The 23,736-nt window shown below is 40.0% G+C and overlaps 1 protein-coding gene across 5 annotated transcripts in view; it reads left to right on the top strand.

The window, feature by feature from the left end:
• The window catches only part of tanc1b (tetratricopeptide repeat, ankyrin repeat and coiled-coil containing 1b), a 115,456-nt gene that overhangs the window by 53,447 nt on the left and 38,273 nt on the right, over positions 1 to 23,736 (top strand). For 3 of the 5 annotated variants that reach the window (XM_061723599.1, XM_061723597.1, XM_061723601.1), the window contains 3 exons: positions 13,711 to 13,844; positions 17,666 to 17,695; positions 17,789 to 17,978. In XM_061723599.1, the coding sequence (XP_061579583.1) occupies positions 13,711 to 13,844; positions 17,666 to 17,695; positions 17,789 to 17,978 (354 nt within the window). The remainder of the gene's footprint in view (positions 1 to 13,710; positions 13,845 to 17,665; positions 17,696 to 17,788; positions 17,979 to 23,736) is intronic. The other 2 variants (XM_061723600.1, XM_061723598.1) reach the window with 1 other exon arrangement.

The raw sequence follows: 23,736 nt of genomic DNA, 5'->3' as shown, positions 1-23,736 counted from the left end.
ATGTCTTGAGTAGCAACCATGCTGCTTAAACTGTTTGTTTTCAAACAGTCAAACTCAGTGGTTCTCAGCTGGCATGGCTTAGGAACCCACTAGCACCCTTTTAAGGACAAGCTGCGAGCCAAATCGAGCAAAACATTAAACTTCTGAGATTTATTTAATGAAGATATGGTGCAGTTTGGACCTCAGATTTTACAGAATTAACAGTGATTTTATGCACAAACACGAGACAGTCGTTGACGTCTCAGTGCAACGATGGAGAAGTGCTTCGAAAAAAGAGTTAAAAAATATGTAGCTTTACCTGAGAGCCTAAGCTATACTGGAGGCCAAGGCCCATGACCCACTTTTGGCTCTCGACCAGCCAGTGGAGAAACACTGGTCTAACTTTTTGAAATTCATGTCACACAAGGAATTGAGAGTGAGCAGCATGTGACAATACATTTTGCATTTGTGGATTTTTCTACTGTTTGAGTAAAAGCCGTGGTAACAAGCAATGTCACCTTTCAAATGAATCAACATGAACCCATAAAGCAAATAATATAATGCGCTTTTTTGGTGTAGTTTCAATGGATTTTCTTTGCATCACAGCCGATTTTTTTCTGAATAGTTCTCAAAACAGACAGTTAAATGTATTTAAGTGTGGATATCTTTCCCCTTTTACGGTATTCTGTAAAAAGGTTACGACTTGGTCTCTCTTGAATACAAGACTCCGTGTCTCAATGAGTAAAAATAAACAAATAAATAATGCATTATTATTTGATAGTGCTGGACCGGTAGCGGTCAGCGGCAGCTTCACGTATGTGCAATTCGTTTGCAGGACAGGAAGGGGGGAACATCTCCAGCTCTGGCTCTGACTGGAGCTAGGAGCGTGAGGTAAAGGCCATCTCGAGTGCTTTGGTATGGGGGAGCAACCCACGGCAGCACCTTCTGCTCTCTAAGAAACAAGTGGAAAAAAATTGGTGCTTCCACTTTAGAGTCTCCTCAAAAAGTGGCTAGATATGTTGATAGAGAAGCCGAAAAACTGCCAGTGACTTGAGATAAAGGCGCCTTGCCATTGGTTGAGGAAGAAGGCGACAACAATGTACCCAATGATGTTGAGGAGAGTTTGAAACAACTCAGAGGAAACTTGGAGGAAAATAGGAGGGTTTCTTTGTGATGCAGCTTGTGAAATAAAATGCAGAAGAATAGTTGATAATTAGAAATGAGATTGTATGTAGGTGTGAATCTGGATCCACTCTTTTTTTAATGATTTATTGTGCAGCCATTCAGTGAAGAGTTTATCTTTGTGGTGTTTTCTATTTAATTTATATACAAGGTAAAACATTTTTTTTTGGTTCCCAGAAACTCTTGAGACTGGATAAGATTGTTGTCTGACATTGCTGCTTTTGCAATAAGGTCGACGTCAGCATAGAATGTTGATAGAGAGCCAGACAAATCTGAGCTGGAAACTCTTGCAGTATAAGAACTGTGTGACATTTAGGGCACTGATTTATGGGAGATTCGCTGGTAGCTGTGCAGAAGGATGCCTCTCCTGAATGTCAAAAAAGCAAGTGCCACATCTATCATCAGAGACTTTGCGTCTAGCGGGCAAAATATGTTTGACTTTAGACGGATCCTAATTTATGTCATGTTTATTTAAGCAGATTTGAATTCCTCCAGAATCATTTTTAAATTCTATTGGACCATGAAATATATGAAACGTTTGCACAAGAACTTAATTTGTTCTTCTCTTGGCCTGAACTTTTAGCTTTGTCATGGTCCATATTATGAAAGACCACAGATCGCTCAAGACCAGGAAATATATTTTTACTCTCAAGTAGCATCTTTCCACAAGGAACTGTGCTTGAGGTGGGAATTGATGTATTGTGCCCTAGTATAACTGGAATATTTATTTTCATATTGCTTAGTTGCCCTCTAAAGCTTTCATTGGACTTTCTGAATGAATGTATGTTCAAAATTTTACAGAGAAGCAGTTGCAAATCATCTTCCTCTTTGCACAGGTTTATGCACCAATAACCTTGTCCTCTCTATCTTTTTTCAAATTCATCTCATGATAGAAAGACCGATGCTTGAATTTAATATAGAACGCTTCATTTATACTTTTTATATAAGAAAGCAGGAGCATCAGGTGATATGAAAAATGAGCAATAATGGTTAACAATGACCTCAATCTGAGGGCAGATGTGCAGATGCTGTAAAACTGATTGCTGCATTGGAACTGACTTTGAGAACGTGTGTGTGGTATGAAGCAAGATTGAAAACTTATGTTAACACAGAGTCTGAGAACTGTCTCCTGCTTTTTATTTTGTACAGTTGAAAGAATCTGAATACTGATTCTGGTCGCTGAGCAACACAAATTGTGCCACGGCATTATTGAATTCACAGTAACCTATGAATGGAAAGGAAAAAAAAATATTTCACCATAACACCTACAGTATGCCCCTTCAGGAGAGCTGAAAACAAAAGCTCGCATTTTTGATATAGACAACTTAGTGAAAACACTTAACATCATCACATTGTTGTTGGAAATAAAGCTGCTTTATAAAGATACAATATTGATTTTAAAACATTGACATTCTTTAGTAAAGAGTTTTAGAGGATGCTGCAGTATCTGAGGTTACTATTACACACATTTGTCTAAAGTATATGATGCATTTGCTTGGTTGGCCTCTACATTTCAGAAACCTTGTAGTAATTAATTATATGATATTTTTATAACATCTAACTTCAGTGCTGTGGTGTATAGATCAATCATGATAATGGAAGTCTTGTTTATAAATATTTAAGAGAAGAACCTGGGTAGCCTACTATTACTGCTGATGGATTGCTTATGCTTACTAATTTTGTTTATTTCGTAATCAGTCAAACCACATTAAACCTTTTTTTTTTTTTTTTAAAGGAAAAATAAGGATTCTTTCAACTTCCAAGATTACTTCTGCTTTTTGTACACGATGCATAAAAGTAGTGCACTTTTGTATTGAATCAAGAACTGTTTTCAATCAATCTTAAATTGAAATTAATTTTGAATTGGAACTCGATGTTTAATCAAAGTGCGTGTGATACCTAAAGATTCAGAGCCTTAGATAAAATGCGGGCTTAACTGCCGCTTATGCTACTTTCAGACACAAAATACGTCAATGCTTTTGAAAACTAAGTAGAGAACAGATTTCCTTAGCGAGTGGTCAGTCGGTTTAGGTGAGTGTTTGCTTGAGTTTCTGGTTTGTTTTCAGGCTGTTGATTGCCACTGTTAGTCTTGGGCTCTGCCGTTAGCACTTTTCTCTGTATTTGACTACAGTTTGGCGCCGTCACGCGGGTCACACCCACTGTTTTGTAAAGCTCTGGGCGAAGCAGAAAGAGGCGGTTTCAGCTGGTCGAATTTGGCCAAGTGGTCGCAGCTGAGTCGACTTCCGGTATTTTACCACACTGATACCACAGCGTTGTTACTGCCCACTTCGGGTTAAGACCCCACAGGGTAAAGACCTGCGAGTCTACCTGCGCAGGTTCACCGACCCAAGTTACGAGCGTTCAACACCGTTCAACCAAAGTAATGCACAATGTGCATCAAACCCATACCGGTCACACGGGTACAGACCAAGAGGCGCCTCCGGTAGGCAACACAATCAGCAAAACCTTTGCTTTCCCATGGTGTACCCATCTGCCCCATCCTTTTTACCTTTGGTCTCTGGAACTCTCCGTCCGCAGATAACAAAACAGAGTTCATCAGTTCATTGTTACATCTCTCAGACATTCAGGTCCTAGCCCTGACCGAGACTTGGATCCCCCCAGAAAACGGCTACACCAGCTGCACCAGCTGCTCTACCTCTAAATGCAGTATTCATTCAAACACCTGTCTCCTGGACGAGGAGTTGGTACAGGCATTGGAATGTCCAAAAAGTGGAATTTCACATCCATTCGTCCCATTGCTAACTGCTCATCACTCGAATATCACGCAGTAAAGATCTCTAAGCCCTTCACTGCATACATTATGGTCATATATCGTCCTCTAGGATTCAACATAGATGAGTTCATCTCTGACACGGACATGATTCTCTCTTGACATTCCTGATGATGGCTGTCCACTAATTGTACTGGGAGACATGAACATTCACATTGGCATAGGCAAATGAGTTTCTGGCTCTCATCCACTCTTTCAGTCTTACACTGGTCCAGACTCCTCCAACACACAAAGCTGGTAATATTCTTGACCTGGCGCTGACCGGAAACTGCACTACAGCTGATGTGTGCCACACCTCTGTATCTCTCAGACCACTTCCTTGTTAAATTTTCCATCTCCCTTCCTCATGTCACTCACCTGACTCCAAAGATGGTTTCCTACTGCAGAAACCTACGATCTGCCAGCCTTACACAGCTGTCTGATGAAGTTTGCTCTAACCGCTCTTCCCACTTTTTCACACTATCTATTAATGAGGCTACAGAATCATTCTGCTCCTCACTCACCTCGTCTCTGAATAAACTCTGTCGTCTGGTGTCAAAACCAGCTGGAAACCTCCCAGTACATGACTCACAGAGGTTCTGAGGAACCACAGAGCTGGACTTTAAGTCCAAAGAAAATGTTGAAAATCTAAAGAGCACACTGACTTGTCTGAATGCCGACGAAAATTTTCATTTTTCACATTCAGCTTAAAGGCTGCCAAGACTGCTTTTTACCAGAACAAAATCCCAAATGCTCCCAACACCCGACAACTGTTCATGGCATTTAACTTTCTTCTCATTCCAATCTCTAAATGAGGACGAAGTCTCTAAACCTCTAGTCGGCTCAAAACCAACAACCTGTCTTCTTGATCCTGTTCCAACCGATATCCTGCAGAGCATTTTACCTACCATGAAACCTGCAATAACCCACATTATTAACTCCTTTCTTAAATTTGGCTTCTTATCCTCTGCCTTCAAGCTCGGGTCACCCCACTGCTGAAAAAACCCACACTCAACCCTGCCCGGGCTGAAAACTACCGGCCTGTCTCACTGCTCCCATTCATGGTTAAACTTCTAGAACGAGTCGTCTTCAGTCAGGTCTCGCAGGTCCTCATGACTACTCGCGACAACTACCTGTTTGATCCACATCAGTCTGGCTTTAGGCAGGGCCAGTCAACTGAAACTGCTCTTCGGGCAGTTACTGAGTCACTACAGGCCATCAGATCCGCTGGTCTATCCTCAGTCCTCATACTGCTGGACCTGTCTGCTGCCTTTGACACAGTCAACCACCTCATCCTACTCTCCACACTCTCAAAGCTTGGCATTTTAGGATATGTCTTCCTGTGGTTCATGTTTTACCTCCCAGGAAGGTCCTTCAGGGTATCATGGCATGGAAGAGTGTCCAGATCGCATGAGCTGTCAACGGGGGTGCCACAGGGATTGGTGCTTAGCCCTCTTCGCTTTTCACTGTACAACATCTCACTCGGTTCTCATTGCTTCTCCTGCCACTGCTATGCCTGACACCCAACAGCATGTCTTTCTGATATCTCTGCATGGATGAAGGACCGCCACCTTCAGCTAAATCTGTCCAAGACTGAGCTCATTGTCTGTCCAGCCAGTCATTCCTTACCTCCTCAGATAAGCGTGCAGATGGATTCCATCACACTTCTTCTGCTAGGAATCTTGGTGTCATGTTAGACAGTCAGTTGACCTTTCAGGACCACATTGCGTTGGGATTCCGGGCCTTGCCGATTTACTCTTTACAACATCTGGAAAATCAGACTCACTGACTACTGTAATTCCTTGTTGGTTGGCCTCCCTGCATGCTCAGTTAAACCTCTGCAGATGATCCAGAATGCAGCATGTCTGGTCTTCAACCAGCCCAAGGGAGCTCATGTCACTCCACTGCTAATCTGTTTGCACTGGCCATTTACAACATCTTAACACGATCCCGCCCACTGCGATTTAGGGGATGATAATCACTGATGTCATGTTTAATTTTTTCTTTCTAAGTGAGTTCACTTTATTAATTGCTTGTAATATGCTTCCGTAGACACCTTCTTGGTGCATTTCAACAGAGTAGTAGGTGATTTCGTCAGCATTACTAATCTGCAGGGAATTTTCTGCCCTGGCACTGTCACTCTAGTTTTTCTGTTATCTCTTCTTCCAATTTTGACGCTTTCTTGAATGAGTGCCCTGATGAATTGTGGTGTGATACGTCACATGATGACTTTTGTTTTGAATTTATTTATTTTGAAGGATCCTTTCTATCATACTTGGATGGTTCATAATTAGTAAGCAATGCTCAATTTAGTCAGATGATTGGGCCTCTCTAATTATATGACCCATGATGTATTAAGATCCTCTTTGTTTGATTTAACTTTTTGGGGAAATGGTAACTTTGTGAAAGAGAAAATTAATGGAATATGATTAGTTTTTTTTGGTGTAGCAGAGTGGTTTTTCTTTTTTTTCCCCCTTTTTTGGGACAGCTCTGACTGCTGGCTAGTATTTTTTATTTAAATCAATAGCTAGAAGATAACACTTTTTATATTATTATACGATATTGCATGTTTTGTGTGTTATTTTTCATTTTCAGTATTTAATCATAAGGTTTCATTAATCTGTGCTGTCCATGTGTAGATCCTTGTAGGGTGTCATTCCCGCCCACAGGGCTGAATTTCTGCATGAGGAAACTTCAGCTCGGGTGCCATAGTGGTTAATGAAATTCTATCTGTATCTGTCATTTCAACAAAATGTATCATAGAAAGTAGTTTCAAGATGAGATAAAAGGCAGATATGATTACTGTCACCATGTTAATCTTTAGCCTCAGACTTTATTCTATTTGTACAGGATATATAATCAGTAATTTCAACTTAATTTGGTATAATGGCACTCTCACTCTGTGAAGACATTTATGGTTTTAACACTGGAATGTGCAATAAGAGAACCCGACTTGCTTCAGGGGGGAACGTCAGCATGTACCTCTGAACTCAAATGTTGAAGCAGGATACATGTTCTCATTGAGGCCTCATTAAACAGGCTCCACTGTTGGGGTAATGAGACTCCAGCTGCTAATGAGCACCGGCTGGATTGTTTTTTTGGCAGGGAGAGAGGTGAGACAGCTCCGTGCAGCCAGTCTTTTCTCCTCTCCCACCCTCATGCTCCTTATCCTCTGTCTTCATTCTTGTTTCACTGAAACACCGGGCTTCTATTTCACACCTGCTCATAAACTTCCTTAGGCAGCAGATAACGATGTTGTTTTGTTTTTCCCTCATTTGCCGTACCGTTACTGGAATAACAAAGTGGTTCCAGCTACATCCCTGGTTTCCCATGTCTCTAGGGCAGTGGGAGATGGAGAGGACAGATCAGATACTTTATCTAAAACAGGGAACTGTTTTTCTTTGGGCGGATGTTTTACTTGACTGCCTTACATTTAGATAAAAAACAAAAACATTTGCATTTTGAGCACTGAGAAAGTTGTATTTTTGCTTTCTACAGTAGAAGCTTTAATTATGTAATTTTCATTGTGTCAATTATAGAATAAAGTGCCATCCAGATGTTACCCTGCTTTCACAGATGAAGTTACTGAGATAGTGTGGTCCATTCAGTGGATACCAATTGATTAACTAGATTAATCAAGATTACATAGGTTAATAAGTCATCTGAGGGATCATGAGAAAATAATTAGGAGGGAGAATAGAACAATATCTCTGCAGGAAAACAGGAGGTACTGCTCTCATGGAGGAAAAAATGCTTTAGATAAAGAAAAAGAAAATAACACACACCCACCCACAAATAATTATAACAAATTTGCATATTTTTTTATTTTTCATAACATCCAGCCTGAGGGCTTTACTGTCCAATACACAGTAAAATGAGAACTTTTTTTCCAAGGACAATGCTATAAATCTGACTAGTATTTACACTGAATTATAGACTTAACAAACGGAAAAGTGTCTCATGAATACAAAACAATTTTCACAATTTCTTTTGTAACACTGGCTTTGTTTGACCCTCCCTCGAGTCCGTTCTGAACATCTGTTGAGGACCAGAGTGAAACGAAGGAGTTCGTATCATTCAGAGATCCCATCGCCTCATTTTACCCTTAAACCTTGTGTTTTGAACGTGCTGTGTTTGCAAATGCTGTTGACATGACATTTTTGAATATAATTTTCCTTCTTGTTGAATCATACGATCACCCCTGGCTGAGCACTCGCAGAAAGGTTCCTCTTCATTGACTACTTTCATTTTAATATTAGACCACAGCAGCTCTTCTTTTTTTTTCCTTAACATTTTCCTTTTCAGGCATGCCTGATAAACCCTCTCTTGCCACTGCAGTTTTATTTTTTTAACATGACATGGACTGAAAATCCATTTGTCAGTTTTCTGCTAAAGTTATTAAAGCAAAATGAGAGAGACCAATGTGGCTCTTCGCTTATAATACTGTTTGGTATCTTTCATATAAAGTAACTGGAGTGACAGGTCAACATGGAAAACTAAAACCAGGAATGCTGTTTATCTGCTGCTACACTAGAATAGAAGTCTGTCTTCAAGATTTGCACTTGTATCTAACTATGTATCTGAACGCAGTTTCTTCTGGTGTGTTTTAAAGCACTTAACACACAACAATATTGTTCTACTTCACATTTCCTCCTCAATTTACTGCAGAACACATACAATACTGCAGCTATTTTGGCCTCAAACTAGATTGTCACTTGGTGAGAAAAAAACATCATGTCAACATTCAGTCTGCACTGGATATTTTCTGCAGCCTTCACAGCCATAAAATGTCCAAGGGGCTTACATATAGTTTTTTGCTAAAAAGAATGGAGTAGAAATAATTCCAAGGTGAACCGTCTTATTCTGACAAACTAATATCACATAAGTACACTAGTGTTTTACACTAAAAGCAATTATTAAACTGATAAAATCCATGTTAAGTGGAAGGACATGAATGGTTTATGATTAAGAGAATGAAGCGTATGATTTAAAGTTATCTGACTTGATATATAAACATGTTGGATATATCTGAAGGAAAACAGAACAGAAGAGTGTGTCCTTCCCTGAAGTGCCATCGCTGAGATGCCCTGGAGCATGACATGTTTAACAAGACACAGATGGCCTGACCTGCAGGTCTAACTCAGTAGTGTTTATTTTAAAGCTTCTGACTATGAAAGGAAATGCTAAACAATATGGATACTAACGTTATCTGAATGTGAGCCAAAACTAATTAAACCTGTGGGCCTTTCATGTTAATGATCTGTTTTGATTCATTTGGTTGTCATATTCAGGAGTTACGCATACGGGACAATGAACTTGTTCCAGGCTTATCCACTGTGCTGTAACACGTCATTACCCTGTTGTTCCAGAGCTATTAACAATGAATAATGAATGATAAATGGTTGATAATTCAAAACAAAACACGTGGTGTCATTATTTAACTTGCATTTAAATAGGCTAAACAAATCACAAATATCAGTGTGGATTGATTGCAACTGCTTGAACGTGGAAAAGTGAACGTCCTTGTAAAGTGAAGGGTTTTTGTGTTTAGCTGCGTGTGGTTCCAGACCGGACACGGACTGCAGACGTTATCAGTGCAGTCCTTGAGCCTGAGTTCTGGCTTGCTAAGGCCTCTCTTTCTGATGCATTCATGTCAAGTACTTTACACATATCTTGTGGTCTTGTCAAGACTCAGTAACAGACGGCAGGTTTAGAATAACTTTAACACTAGTAGCAATGCTACGCGTTCCTTACAAACAAACAAAAAAAAATGTAGGAACACCTGCACAACATTCAGATTATCATTTATATCAATTTTCCTCACAAAATGTTCATATTTTCCAATCATAACTGTATTAGTAGTCGGTGTAGTATTGAAATGATCATTTATAGACATTCTGTTTGCGGTGGAGTCAGCACACCAGAGTCTAATCCTATTTCTCATTGACTTCCCTACCTCATCTTTTCTGAGTGGGTTCTGGCATCTTTGAACTGAATGAGAGGGAGGCATGGTTAAGATATGCTCATATGAGATATGAAATAGCAGATGCATCATCAATTGTTACCAATTCCCATTATGTAGCACTCTAGCGGATGATGTTTTTGGATAATTTGTATCATGTATATGCACTTCTTCAACCAGATTCTACTAGGGAACACTTCTACTTCTTGTGATTGCTACCTGTAAACACTAGTCATGCAATAACTTTATTGATTTGTATGTGTATAGCATGTTAAACTCTGATTATATGTATTGACACTCAGTCTGGCCAGTGCCTTCTCTTTTTAGGGCTACTAAGTAATCGTCACCTCATCCTAGCTTTCCACTGTTAAAGGATTTGGGAAACCTTTGTCATGAATGCATATAGTGTAGAAATTGTGTAAAGTGGTAGGAAGCAAAGTGCCTGAACCACCTGTTTGTTTACAGGTAAATGAGAAGTTGTGCAGAAGTGTCCTAGCTCTTGTATTTTATGACGAAGAGCATTGTGTTAACTCTAAGCTGTTGCTGCTTTCCACTGTTTTAAAACAATATATCATGCCACTTCCATTAAAACACAATAGAAGTTTTGTAACTTTCAAATAGCAAAATGTAGTGCAAATTTGATTTCACCTTAATTTTAGTTGTTGTTGATGTTTCAATGATTTTTCACAAGAGATCAGCATAAAAGTATGTTCCATTCTCACTATCTTGGTCTGGATAGTTGTGAACAGTGTCTTTAGGTTATAAACTAAAAACTGCCAATGACACTCATAGTTACAAATGAGACTTTTCCCAGTCACCTACTTTGTAGTAGTGATAAATGTGTGATGCGTAAGTTGTTCCTTTTGAAGACTAATTTCCATTCTGTAGGTGCCCACTTAACATTCATGTAGCTTATGTATGTAACTGAATACTTTAATTCTAATTATTGGGCCAACACCACCTCTGAATATTAATGACACCTGATTGGAGTTGGACTATCAGACTGAACTGAAATCACGCTTGAATGCAATTTCCTTTTACCTGATGACATTGTTAGGTGAAGACTTATCTAGTATAACTTGATTGGAAAATAATTGTTAACTTTATTCCGGTTGCTGGACTGTCTTTCGCACCAGTGCTCTTAAAAAGCTTATCTGAAGCATTTAAATGAGAGGGGAGAGATTTATTTAAAGAAAGATGAGTCTCTTCTTCAATGTATCTACAGTATAGAAGAAAAAATGTGCAGCTATTGCATCCATTAATTTAACACATATCTACTGTATAACTATATAACTAAATATATTGACAAATTATTCTGTTTATTTAGTAGAAAGTCTCAAGGCTAGTGGAATTATTGCAACATGTCTATTCAGGCATTCTGAATATTTTGGTTTTTCAAAATTAAAGGGGTAAGGCGGTGCAACTGTCCTTCAGGCTATGACAATATAAACAACAGAAACCATGCAACACAGAAGGCTGCTGTCTCAGATAGTAATACAAATGCACAGCCTCAGGTTACAGATGTGTGCATGTCTGCTATTACTTACATATATCTTGTCTAATGCAGTTAGCTCTTTGTGGCAGAATGTTGGCCAGAACTTATGTACCAGCCAGTTATTCGTAACTCAGTTTTATACAGGGGCTTTGATAAATTGCTGTTGTGATAGCGGCACCAGCATGATAGCAGCAGCAGTTTTCTGCAATCTGGTAACGACTATTACTTTTTTATGGAAATTCAGGAACACTGAGTGTTTCTAAATTAGTTATACAATCATTTGGTGTGCTTTGAAAGTTTAAATAAAGAAAACCTCTGCTACTTTTCAGTACTAAAATAGTCACTAATGGATTAATGTTTCAAAAAGTGATTACTTTCAGCGTTATTGAGTCTTCCCATCAGTTGTTTGAAAGAATGTCAACTTAATTAAAAGTAATTCTTAGATATTTGCAGAATAAAGGGTATTGTCATGTATATTGTTTTGGCTCACCAAAAGCTCTCAACCAATTTGAATTACAGATTATTTCCCAGTCTTGCATTTAACATTTTTTTAAAGAGACATCTTAAAAATCAAATCCTGCTATGAAAGTAGAATAAAAGAATGAAATAATTTTTACACTGGATCCTCTTCCTGAGACAAAATTTAATGAAAGTAGAATATAATATACAATAGAAGTGAGATCATTCTGACGAAAGGGACCTCATCAAACAAGGATGGGGAGAGAGTACTTTATTTTTCCCTTTTAAGAGAATATCTGTATTATAGTCCCTCTCTGGCAGCGTCATTGCCAGGTTGGACGTGGCGTACTTTCATCTGTCGTGTTCTCTCATGCACCAGACTGCAGGAGTTTCCAAAGCTCTCATCAGAGAGCCTACTTTGAAGAATCTCAGATTAATTTTAAGCATAATGTTTTGCTTTTGACATGTTATTGTTTACCATGTGGATCTATATGTGCTTTGATCGTTTAGATTTCCTCTCTTTCACAGTATTTCATTTGTTCATATTCTTTACTGATGTGAAATACGTTTGTGATGTCCTCCCACCGGTGCCCTCTTGGTATACTGAGTGATGCGAAAAAGTGAGGCAGCTGAAGAGACGTTTTATCCCACTGCAAGTTTTCCCTTCGGATTCTGCAAGCACTTTAATTTGCTGTCGCCTCGTCAGATCTCGCAACAACTTACTCAATTTTATAGAACTAACTCGTCTCCTATTCCAGCTTTTCTTCGTTCGTTTTGTCATCACCGACTGTCAGCTTCTGTTTAAGTTTGTTGTTCCACATTAAACTCACATATGTTGTGTTTTGTCATTTACTACAGACAAATAATTTGGTTTAAGTTCTGAATTTGCAGTTTAGACATTTTTCATTCAAAAACCCTGAGTCATTTAATATATTGCCCAACCCTACTTACAGTAGGAGTGTAAAAATAACTTCAAAGGAAAAGACATTATTACTTCGCTCTTCGTCTATTTGCTTTCCAAAGACATGCTCATGTTTGGTGGCTTGATTTCTGATTCCAGTGGAGCTTGGCAGCACACAGTGCGTTTGGACTTGTTTGTATTTAATCAGATTTACCGTCAACATTATTAATAACTGTGGAAGACAGAGGCTAAAGGAGAAAATGAAAGAGAGGAGGAGAGGGCGCTGACACAGAGCTGTATAATAAGCTTTTGTACCTTACTCTCTCTATGCGTCTCATCCCATCATCCAACTGTCTGCCTGCTTTGAGATAATGCTTTCACTTCACTGAATTGTGACATTCATATTGCATCTATATTTGCATGCTACTTTTTTCATATAAAGTAAAATAGGCAGCATGTATGTGACAGGAAATAGATGAGTTGTCTCTGTTGATATGGAGACTCGAGAGTGAGGAGTACAGTTAGTTGAAGCTGAAGAGGAGAAAGCCTGTGTCCACTCATTGATATTCAGAAGCTTTATGAGTGAGAGCTGCAAACACCCAGAAAGCCCCTGGAATCGGCACTCAAGGCATGTTGCAGGAGACGCACACTGTCGCTGCTTTAACAATGTCAGACGTACACATGTATTCAGACTTTGAGACCCCCTCACACAAACACACGCACACACATCGTCGAGCCCCAGCCCCCTCCATGCTCTCTCCCTCTCTCTTCTCTTTCCTCGCCCTCTATGGGTCTGCAGCACATCAGCAGCTGCTAGCGACAGAGCGGCGTAGCATTTCAAAGCAGCGCTGAGGAGGGCAGGGCAGGTAGTGTGGCCCTGCGTGAGCCATCCAGTGGAGAGAGGGAGCTCTTCCTCGCAAATGTTAAGCTTTTCTCTCCTTCTTTTTCTCTCTTGTCTCTAGAGCTACAAGCAGAGCAACAACCAGGCTCCTCCTCTCCTGCCACTCAGGAACTGATGACAAGGCTGGGCTTTTTGCTGGGAGAAGGGATCCCGGGTACGGCACGCATACCTATGGATGACAAGAATGAAAAGAAGGTATTTCATTATATCCCTCCCCTCCAACTCTCCCCCTCAGCCGGCAGCAGCTGCTGCAGTACACAGACAGAGAGACAGAAGAGCTGATTAGAGGAGAGGAGAGTTATCACAGTGTAGGATGGATTATTTTGTCGCTACTTGATTATTTTTTTTATGTATTTTTTGCCTCTCATTATGGACAAGTTTATAATGTGTGTATAGTCATGGCCAAAAGTTTTGTCAGTGATACAAATTTAGGTTTTGGTAAACTTTGCTGCATCAGTGTTCTTTACATATATTTTTCATGTGTATTTGATATTCTGAAAAACATTTGCAAGCATTTCATGCATTTTGTTGAAAAGCTTTTCTTGGTAAATGCATACGATTTATTCAAATAGTAAATACTTACAGCGCTGACTGTTTTCCTTCACAACTTCTGCAAATTGCTCTGGCATGCAGGATATCACAATTCCTGGACCCCATCCCGACTGATCCATTCTCGCTGTATAATGCACTTTTGTTGATCACAATATGTCATTTTCTGCTGTTTCTGCTGTGAATCCCCCATTTAGCTGACTGGTCACAGGTTCTCGATCGGATTAAGATCTCAGGAGTTACCAGATCTAAAGTTTTAATGCCACGATCCAAGCCACGTTGTCATCACTTTTGCCTTTGGACATTGTCCCCCATTGTACCTGAAAATGCGCTGATCATCAAAAAATTGTACCTGGATTGTTTCTAGAAGTCGCTATTGGAGGACATTTTCATCACTTTCTTTATTCATGACAGAGTTTTGGGGTAGAATTGTAAATGAAACCACCCCCTTAGCCTAGAAGCAACCCCAAACATCGATCCCACCAGATATTTCACCGTTAGCATGACATCATACAATAAGACTCGTGGTAGCATTTTCCTTTTCTTCTGCAGGCTATCGATTTGTCAAACAGCTGGACGTCTATCCTGGATGTTTTTCTCGAAGAGAAATAGCCTCTTTCTGCTCCTCTTGACACCAGGTCATTGTGCTTTAGGCTTGGCCTCACAGATGTCATCACAAGCATCAGCTGACATTGTTGAGCGAGCTACACACTTGTGGGGACACAATTCCTTACCTGAATCCTGAGAAGGAAACGGTCCCGGCGCCTGCTGGACACTCTTGGACATCCTTAGGCTTTATTCTCTGCAGATGAACTCCACCCCCCCCACTTTGAAGTTCTTCTTTGAAGTTCAGGTGCAATATACGTAACAGGAGTTTCTTTGCATGCAAGAGCATTTTTGAGCATTCCCTTGGAGGTAACCATGTCTGACACCAAAAGACGAGGACTTTCTGACTGCGTTCCTTCTCTAAGGATCACTCTGCTCCGATTAGTCCGTCTGAATCAGTGGTTTCAGCTGGCTTGTTCTTGCTGAGACCAACCTCTGTGCCAGTCATTGGATTCCTGAAATGATGTCAGTTGGTCATGAGATTTTGTGATTAAGTATATTTTCCATCACTGGGTCAATCTTTTTAACTAAACACACCAATCTAGAAACAACCATTACCACAAAGACTGAAGCTGCAAAAATTGTTAAACAGAAAAATGTGTATCACTGCCAAAACAGCTGTACCTCTATTACATATTTTTGTTAATTTGGCAGTTCAAGCATCAGTAACTGTTAGACTATTCGCTTTGTACTACTAAATGTGCACAGAAGAAAGACACTGCACATTCTAAATTGGTTGCATGTGGTTTTCTATCTGTGCAAGCTCTTTGCTGTCGTGTGTTAGTCTCCCAGTAACTTGACTGCTATTCCAGGGAGTCTTGAGAATGTAACAAGAGCATTTGAGACCAGGTCCAGAAATAGAGTTATGTTAGGTCTGTGCCTCAGTTTGTTTGACTCTGCTAATTAAGCTGGGGCTGTGTGAAGCGCAGAAACCAGCATGCTTTGCTCTCCCCGTCCATCTTATGTCTTGGACATGTTTTGACATTGAACTGGCACTTCTGGGAACGTGACTGAACGCTTCACAACTCATGAATTCAGAACTCATGAAAGTGATGGACAGTATGGGAGTCTTATTAGTTTTCTTTTTATTTTACATATTTGTTTCTTGTTGTAAAACAGCAGTATAGAGGAAACATATCTTTAACTCTACGTGTTTTTAGTAATGCTTCAGAGCTAATTATTAAATGTCACTAAGGTTCTGCGCTCTTCCTGCGATCCCCCTTTAAAAGAGGAGGGGACTGAAGAGAGAGACTGCCACAGTTATATTATCATTCCACAAGTTGTTTATCAAGGTGCAGCTGTTCTTTCGGCATGTCTTGTGTAAACATATGGACCTAAAAAAGCACGTCGGAATATCTGAAAGGATAGATGAGTCCCAGTTCTCCAAAGGTTTTTCGAATACACAAATGATAATGCAGTGGCGTTTTGAGCTGAAGAAAGATCCCCGTGTCAGAAGAACAGCTGACATATTAGACTTTGATCAATACACACATGCTGTAATTACCCCAAGAGGCTTTGGTTTTAATGCTTTAAGAATAAACAAGAATGAAAAGTTGCAAAAACCGCCAAAAAAACCCAAACATGGTAGCTTGGTTTGTTTAAGACAATACACAGCCTTTTTAATTGAAACATTAGATATTGTATAATAACAGCCTTGCTTATGGATTGGAAAATTGCAGGAACATAATGATTTTCATTCATTCTTGTGGTACATTATCAGAGGTGGGTAGTAACGAGTTACATTTACTCCGTTACATTTACTTGAGTAAGTTTTGGGAAATTTTGTACTTTTAGTTCTTTTTGGGTCTTCTTTGGGTAAAATACTCAAACACACACACCATAGAGTTTCTATGAGTTCATGGGCTTGTTCTAGTTCTGCCTGGTTAAAAAAGAAAAGTACAAAGGCTTGAAATTGTGTACTTGTGCTTAATTTAATTGTGCTTAGTATTAATTTAAATTAAGTTTATTGACTTAATTTGCCTGAAGATGATTATTTTGTACCATTTGTTAGAATGGTTGTGTTAAAAAAAATAAATCAGACGTTACTCAACAGTTACTCAGTACTTGAGTAGTTTTTTCACCAAGTACTTTTTTACTTTTACTCAAGTAATTATTTGGATGACTACTTTTTACTTCTACTTGAGTCATATTATTCTGAAGTAACAGTACTTTTACTTGAGTACAATTTTTGGCTCCTCTACCCACCTCTGTACATTATAGACACAGGTGTAGTTGTGTCCATAAAGTTTGTGTCGGGATCTGCTAAAACAGTTGCGCTTTGGTAAATAAGCTCAATTGTTATTTGTACTTGAAGTGGATGAGGCAGAATATAGAAGAAGCAGCTGAGTGACAATCAGGGCAGTGTGAAGTGGTTTGGCTCTCACAATAGGTCAATGATGAGCAACAGTGTATTGTGTTGATGGAAAATGATGAAATGGGACAAAAAGCTTAAATTTGCATTTCTACGGTTGTCAGTTATTTCAAACAGTGATTCAGCTGTTTTATGGTCATCAGGCAGGCTTGATGACATTTGAAAGGTATCCATTGTGTCGTAACAAAGTAGAGTCTTCTTCCCTTTTGAAAGCCTCCCCAGGCTTATTTAGCCTCTTTCAAACATATGGGTAAGAGTGTGTAATTTTTAAGTCTTGTGAAATTTACAGTGCATTTTCCCTTCAGCTTGTGTGTCATGCTCACAAGTGAAATGCATGTTTATTTATTAAGGAATTTCTCTCTCTGCTTCCACATGATTCCAGTCATATAAACACTGGAGATAAATCAAATTGTTTTTTAAACAGAATTTTCTGAATTTTCCTTTCTTTCGTCCCTCATGGCAACCCTTACTTCCTGCCCTGCGTCCTCAGTTCTTCATTGCTACTCCAGCGACAGAAAATGTAAACTTGCTATCATTTTTCTATGATACCTTTTTAGTTCCTCAGGTTATTTGGCGGTGTACCGTAACACTGCTCTTGATCTTCCTTCCTCAGTGCTCTCTGACCAGCCAAGGTATCAGTCCCTGCTCCACCCTGACCAGCAGCACCGCGTCTCCCAGCACCGACAGTCCCTGCTCCACCCTCAACAGCACAGCCAGCCGTCCCCCGCTCAGCCGCTCCAGCCCCTGTGGGACAATCACCAGCCCCAGCTCCACACTTGAGAGCAAAGACAGTGGCATCATAGGTGAGGAATAACTCCATCACCCCTTGACAGCGATCTTGCTTTGTTTTTTTTTGTTTTTTAATTGTTGTATGCTTATTTTCCGTAATTCCTTTAAAGCTTACAAGTTAACGTGTGGTTTACACGGAGGTGGGAAGGAATCACTGTGCTGCTTTTAAATTTGACAGTACTGTTTTGGATCAACTCAATGACTACGTTTACATGCAGTCAAAATTCGGGTTATTGCTAATATTCCGGTTACTGAAACATTCGGAATATTCCGTTTACATGCGTGAGCAAACAGGGTTATCCCTGTATACATGGTAATTAATCATTTGGGATATCAGGATCAAACCAGCGACGCGCGGAGAAGAGCATGCGCAGAAAACAAATTCATGTTCCGTTTGCTCGGGATATCCCTTAGCGTTTATATGAACGAATATTCAGGTTTTAAAAGGAGTAACCCAGGGGTCATATTGGGGTTTTTAAAAAACTGAATATGAGCAAATTCGGGTTATTCAAAGGGGTTATTGTTGTTTACATGGCCGTGCAAAACCGGGTTATTGCTAATATTCTGGTTTTAAAAGGGTTATTGACTGCATGTAAACGCAGTCAATTATTCCAATCATGTTTTTGGCCACACAATGCACCATATACAGTTGATATAAAAGCCGCACCCCTTACAAACATATCAGAAATGGCAGAGTTGTGACGATCTTCCTGCAAACAAAATCAATCTGGGAAAAAAACTTTTTTGAATAATTAGGGGCATTTTAAGGATAAAACAAAAACAATGTACGAGACCCTGTTACGTAAGTCTGCAAACCCTTGAATTATGGTGGTTTTAATTGTCCTCAGAGTTACAGTAACCAGTCACAAGGTGTTGACCTGCTATCAGTTAAAGTGATTCTGATTAAAACCAGATAAAAATCAGCTGTCACTGTAGTATTTGCTTGAGTTTGCATTCTGTTGAGAGCCATTGCCTACAAAGAGTTGCAAATGAAACTGTGAGACTAATTTGTTAAAAGGTGCTGCTCAGGAAAGGGATATAAAAGAATATACTGAATGTACCATAGACCACAGGATTTTCTGTTCTCGTCACTCCATGCATGCCTACCATCTCCTGTGTTCTCAAGTAAGGTGGCAAGTTGGAAGCAGTTTCTTACAAAAAAAATGAAATGTAAAAAATGTAAGCCTGTTTGAATTATGCCAAAAGCTTCACTCATTCATACCAACCAATGTGGGAAAATGTGTTAAACTCTGACAAGACAAAAAAACGTATGGCCTCAATTAGAAAAGCTGCGTTGGGAGCAAAGCCAATATAGAGCATCATCCAAGGAATATCGTGCATACAATAAAGCATGGTGAGGGTTGTATTATGATTTGGGACTGCTTCCCAAGTGCTTGTTGACAAGCATTTGCTTATTTGCCCTGCTTCTTGGCAGGTGCCTGGGGTGCTTGTCAAGATCCGTGAGAAAATGAACGGCTCCTGAAATGTTTTGGCACAACATCTTCTGTGCTTTGTCAAAAAAGCTGAAAATGAAGAGGAATTCCACATCCCATTGTGACAATGACTCAAAGCACACATCAAAGTCAACCAAGACATGGCTTCACAAAAGCAAAATCAAAGTCTTAGAATGGTCCAATCAGAGCCCAGACCTCTGTCCCGTCAAAAACCTTTCATGACCTAAAAAGAGTCCTTGCAATTTCTTGAAAATTGAAGGTTTTGGCAAGAGGAGTAGGATAAAACTCCCCGTCTAGATGGTTAATAGAGACGTATTAAAAATGGGGGGGGGGGGTTCTGTAATAAGAGCAAAGGGTGTTTCTTGTATTAGTTGGGAGACGTGTCCAGATTTATGCAATCAAGCTGTTGTAGGTTTTCTATTCTTCGATTTTTGCAGTTTTTTTGTAATGTAGCATTAGAGATGTATCAAGTCTGGCATTTATTGCTATTATTTATGTCTTTTATATTTTAAAAATCTGCCATTTCATCAGGGGGTGTATACTTATTTTTAATATCCACTGTACTATAAAAAGTCATCAAATAGCCAACTTCAAACTGATGTCACTGCAGTTTAAAACGGCCTTTGGTGACTTTGGGAATAAGGCTCAGCATGTGAACATGGGCAAATACAAAGGCTTTAATGGCCATTGACTTTTCTTTGTCTTTTGTTTTCCTGCACAGTAAGTACCTTATCACAAATCCATCTGCAAACACAGAGTCCCTTTCCAATGTCACTCATTATCACAAGTCTAGCATTTCCCATAAAGCTCTTCTATTTTTAATGTGCAATCTTGGAAGCGTTACCTCGTGCAGTCTAGACCAAAGAAAGCCCACCTGTGTGGCATCAGTCATTTACCACTCTGCCAAACCTGTAGGGAATGAATAGCATTTGTGTCGCATTAAATACGTGGGTCGCTGGGTGCGTATTGAGCCGTTCCTGTGTGAGAGAGCAGCGAAGTGACAGCTGTTGCCGTTTGACGTTGTGCTGTGGTTTTAGTGAGAGTCCCGTTACACATCTGACCATTATGCCAGTATAAACTAAGCAATGGTCATTTTATTCACTTTGCACACAACATACACAAAATGGGAGTCAAAGCACCTTATACTAATATATGAAATCTAACATGATAGCTTTACAGTTCAAAGTAGCATGTACCAAAGCCAGGTTTAATACAACAGTTTGGATGTCCAATACTGCTGGAGTAACACAACTGATTACCATGAGTCAGTCATTCTATCCTCCCAAAGCAATATCACTACTAGCTTGTGAATAATTTATGAAGGCTGTGATATTATACCTCCCAGCTTTAGGCACTGATGCAAATCAGAATTAGTTGTTTGAGAGAACTCAATGTGATCTTTGTCTGCAAGTGTGGATCTTAGGACAAGGAAGTCATTGCTGACTTCCCTTTGTGTCTGTTATAAAGCAGGCTTAGGATTCATGATGAGTTCAATAAACAATACAAACACAATTAAGCAAGTAATTGCGAGGGCTTAAATGAAACTGCAGTGAATGTGGACTGTCGTGGGCGTAGTGGGTTGAGTCGGCCGCACACAGTTGAAGGATCAATCCGCGGCTTCATGCGATTTTCTTCGATTACTTAACTCACCGAGGGACTAAGGAGCCACAAGCCAGTGTTGTCATAGTGCCGGTCCCACGTCTGGATAAAAGGGCAGGGTTGTCAGGAAAAGCATCTGACATAAAACCTTTGCCAAATCGATACACTGAACATAATGATCCACTGTTGCAACCTGTTCCAAAAAAAAAAATGTTTTTTTGAGTTAAACTACAGTGAATATATTAGTATCTGACACAGAATGAGCAATTTATCAGCCACAAAAAACAACAAATGTGCAGAAATTTGACATCACTTAATCTACTTGTAGCACTTTTAAAGAATCTGACATTTAGCTTGTTTATATTATTATGCTTTAAATGATTGCAAAGACCCAAAAATGAAGTAAACTGATATGTTTTCAATATTTATGTCACGCGAGGATGTTAACACGCATTAGTGACTGCTTGGCTGCAAGGGACACAGACATCTATCACGCACATGAAATGAAATACTTTCTCATTTTCACAAGAAAAAGAAAACCATGTTCATTGATAATATTAATTAGGAGCAAAGTATGTGAGCTCTTAAATCTACAAAGTTAGACAACTTCATATATATGTAGTATAAATTACTGCGTTAAGTGGCACGTAGTTGCACAATGATGACATCCTTCCCACACCTACGTATGCCAGTAGAAGAGTTTGGAGGGAGTGTGTCTTCAGGCTCCTCACTGACCTGCTGGTACGGATTGACGACTGGCTCAGCAGTTGATTTAGGTTACAAAGTGTGATCCCTCTGGATCTCTGCTCTGAAATAGTCCCGGCATTACGAGCGGAGGCTGGTTGAAGTCAAGTCATGCCAGCGCCAGGACAAGTCCTCACCATGCTCGGGCTCCTAGCAACCGGAGCTGGCTGCCTGGCCGGGCATCTCTGTCGTCCCTGAGCCGACCACGCCAGCCGTGTTGGACGGACCAATCCGGCTGACGCCCAGATATACAACGTTCTCTACACTGTGTCTGAACAAGTGCACATTAAAATGCATCCAACATCCCTGGGCCTCCTCCTGTGGCTTCAATTCTCCAATGTGATGCAACTGTTCTCCTTTATACACCAACATTGATGCTGGAATATTTAAAAAAAAAAAAAGATTTTGGTTGTGGTGCGATGTTCCGATCTTGCTGGTTTACAGCCTTTTTCACACACTGCCAATCAATTTTTCTTTTAATACTTACACGGGAAGAAAAACCATTGAAATTCTTCTGTGTTCTCAACGTTTCATTGTGTTTGCCATTGAGATTTGAACAAAAGGTGAAAGCGTGCCAGTATTTCTACTTATTTGCATAGGTTTTTATGGGATATGAGGCGCTCTATGAAGCACGTGCCGCTGCGCTCAAGTCCATGACGTTTGGGATGTATCAAGGAAATGTGTGCACAGATTCATACATCTAACATTTTCACTGCTTAAATACTTAATTAGATTTCTGTGAATGCCATCTTTTAGTGTGAACACATACATGAAGCCCCAGGAGAAGACCTCTAAAATGAAATCAAGTAAAAAAAAAAAAAAAAATCACAGACCCCATCTTTTCAGAGCATCCTCAAACACGACACTGTAACACACTTATCAATCTTGAACGATGAGGCTTCGACCGAGCAGGTCGTCCTCTTCTCTGCTACAGTAGCACATAGGGAGATGAAGCCACAACTATTTGTATTCTGGGGAATTATACGTTTAGAACGTCATACTGCACTATTTTGCTGAGACGGGTAATATTTAGAACTACCTGTCTACAGCATTTAATCCTTGATGAAGTGATGCAGGAACGAGACGCTCAAGTCAGATTTCTGGCTTTGATACATTTTCTCTGTTGTCTGAAATTTCTCCTTAACTCTTTCAACACTTTTCACTCACTCACTCACTCACTCACTCACTCACTCACTCACTCACTCACTCACTCACTCACTCACTCACTCACTCACTCACTCACTCACTCACTCACTCACTCACTCACTCACTCACTCACTCACCTTGGCTAAAAAAGACTGACTTGCTAATTCCAGTTTCCACCATCTCCAGTTTTTGCCTCTAAAAACTAAAAGGCAGAATACAGCAATATGATCATCCAGTTAAATATATATAATGCTGTGTGCTCTACTAGCTTATTTTAGGTTAAGTTTGTCGTTCTAAACACTGTTGTTAGTTTTTACCTTACAGGTATAATTTGCTCCGCCCAAACCCACTGCACCTGATCATATGGCTCCTCTAGCAGGTGTTGAACCCTCAGGATGGTGAACCTGTGTGGTGGGTTGGGGCTGACCTCATCAGACCTCTTGTCTGACCTAACCCTTGTCGACAAGCCTGGTTTCTGAGTGCAGACACGTACCTAGTCCAGACATGGGATATTGACCTCTTTGCTTTTTAATAATCTATTTGAGTCAGTCTAATTGTCCTTGCTCAGGGCTGTCTCCCCAGGCCAATTTGCCTTGGACAATCCTACCCAAGGGCTAGTGCCCCAGACAGCATACCTTTTGGGATAGTTTAAGCACGTAAACGCCTCTACTTGATAAGATGATGGTTCAAGAGGAGCCAATTGAGGCGGTATGGACATCTGGTTAGGATGCCTCCTGGACACCTCACTGGGCAGGGGGTTTGAACACTTAAAACCTTAAGGAAAACAAAGGCAAGAACCAACGTTAAACAACGATGCATGTCAGTGACA

The sequence above is a fragment of the Cololabis saira genome, chromosome 6 (assembly GCF_033807715.1).
Source record: "Cololabis saira isolate AMF1-May2022 chromosome 6, fColSai1.1, whole genome shotgun sequence".
Taxonomy (NCBI): domain Eukaryota; kingdom Metazoa; phylum Chordata; class Actinopteri; order Beloniformes; family Belonidae; genus Cololabis; species Cololabis saira.
The sequence above is the reverse complement of the archived record's forward strand: the minus strand, read 5'-3'. Positions and strand labels throughout refer to the sequence as shown.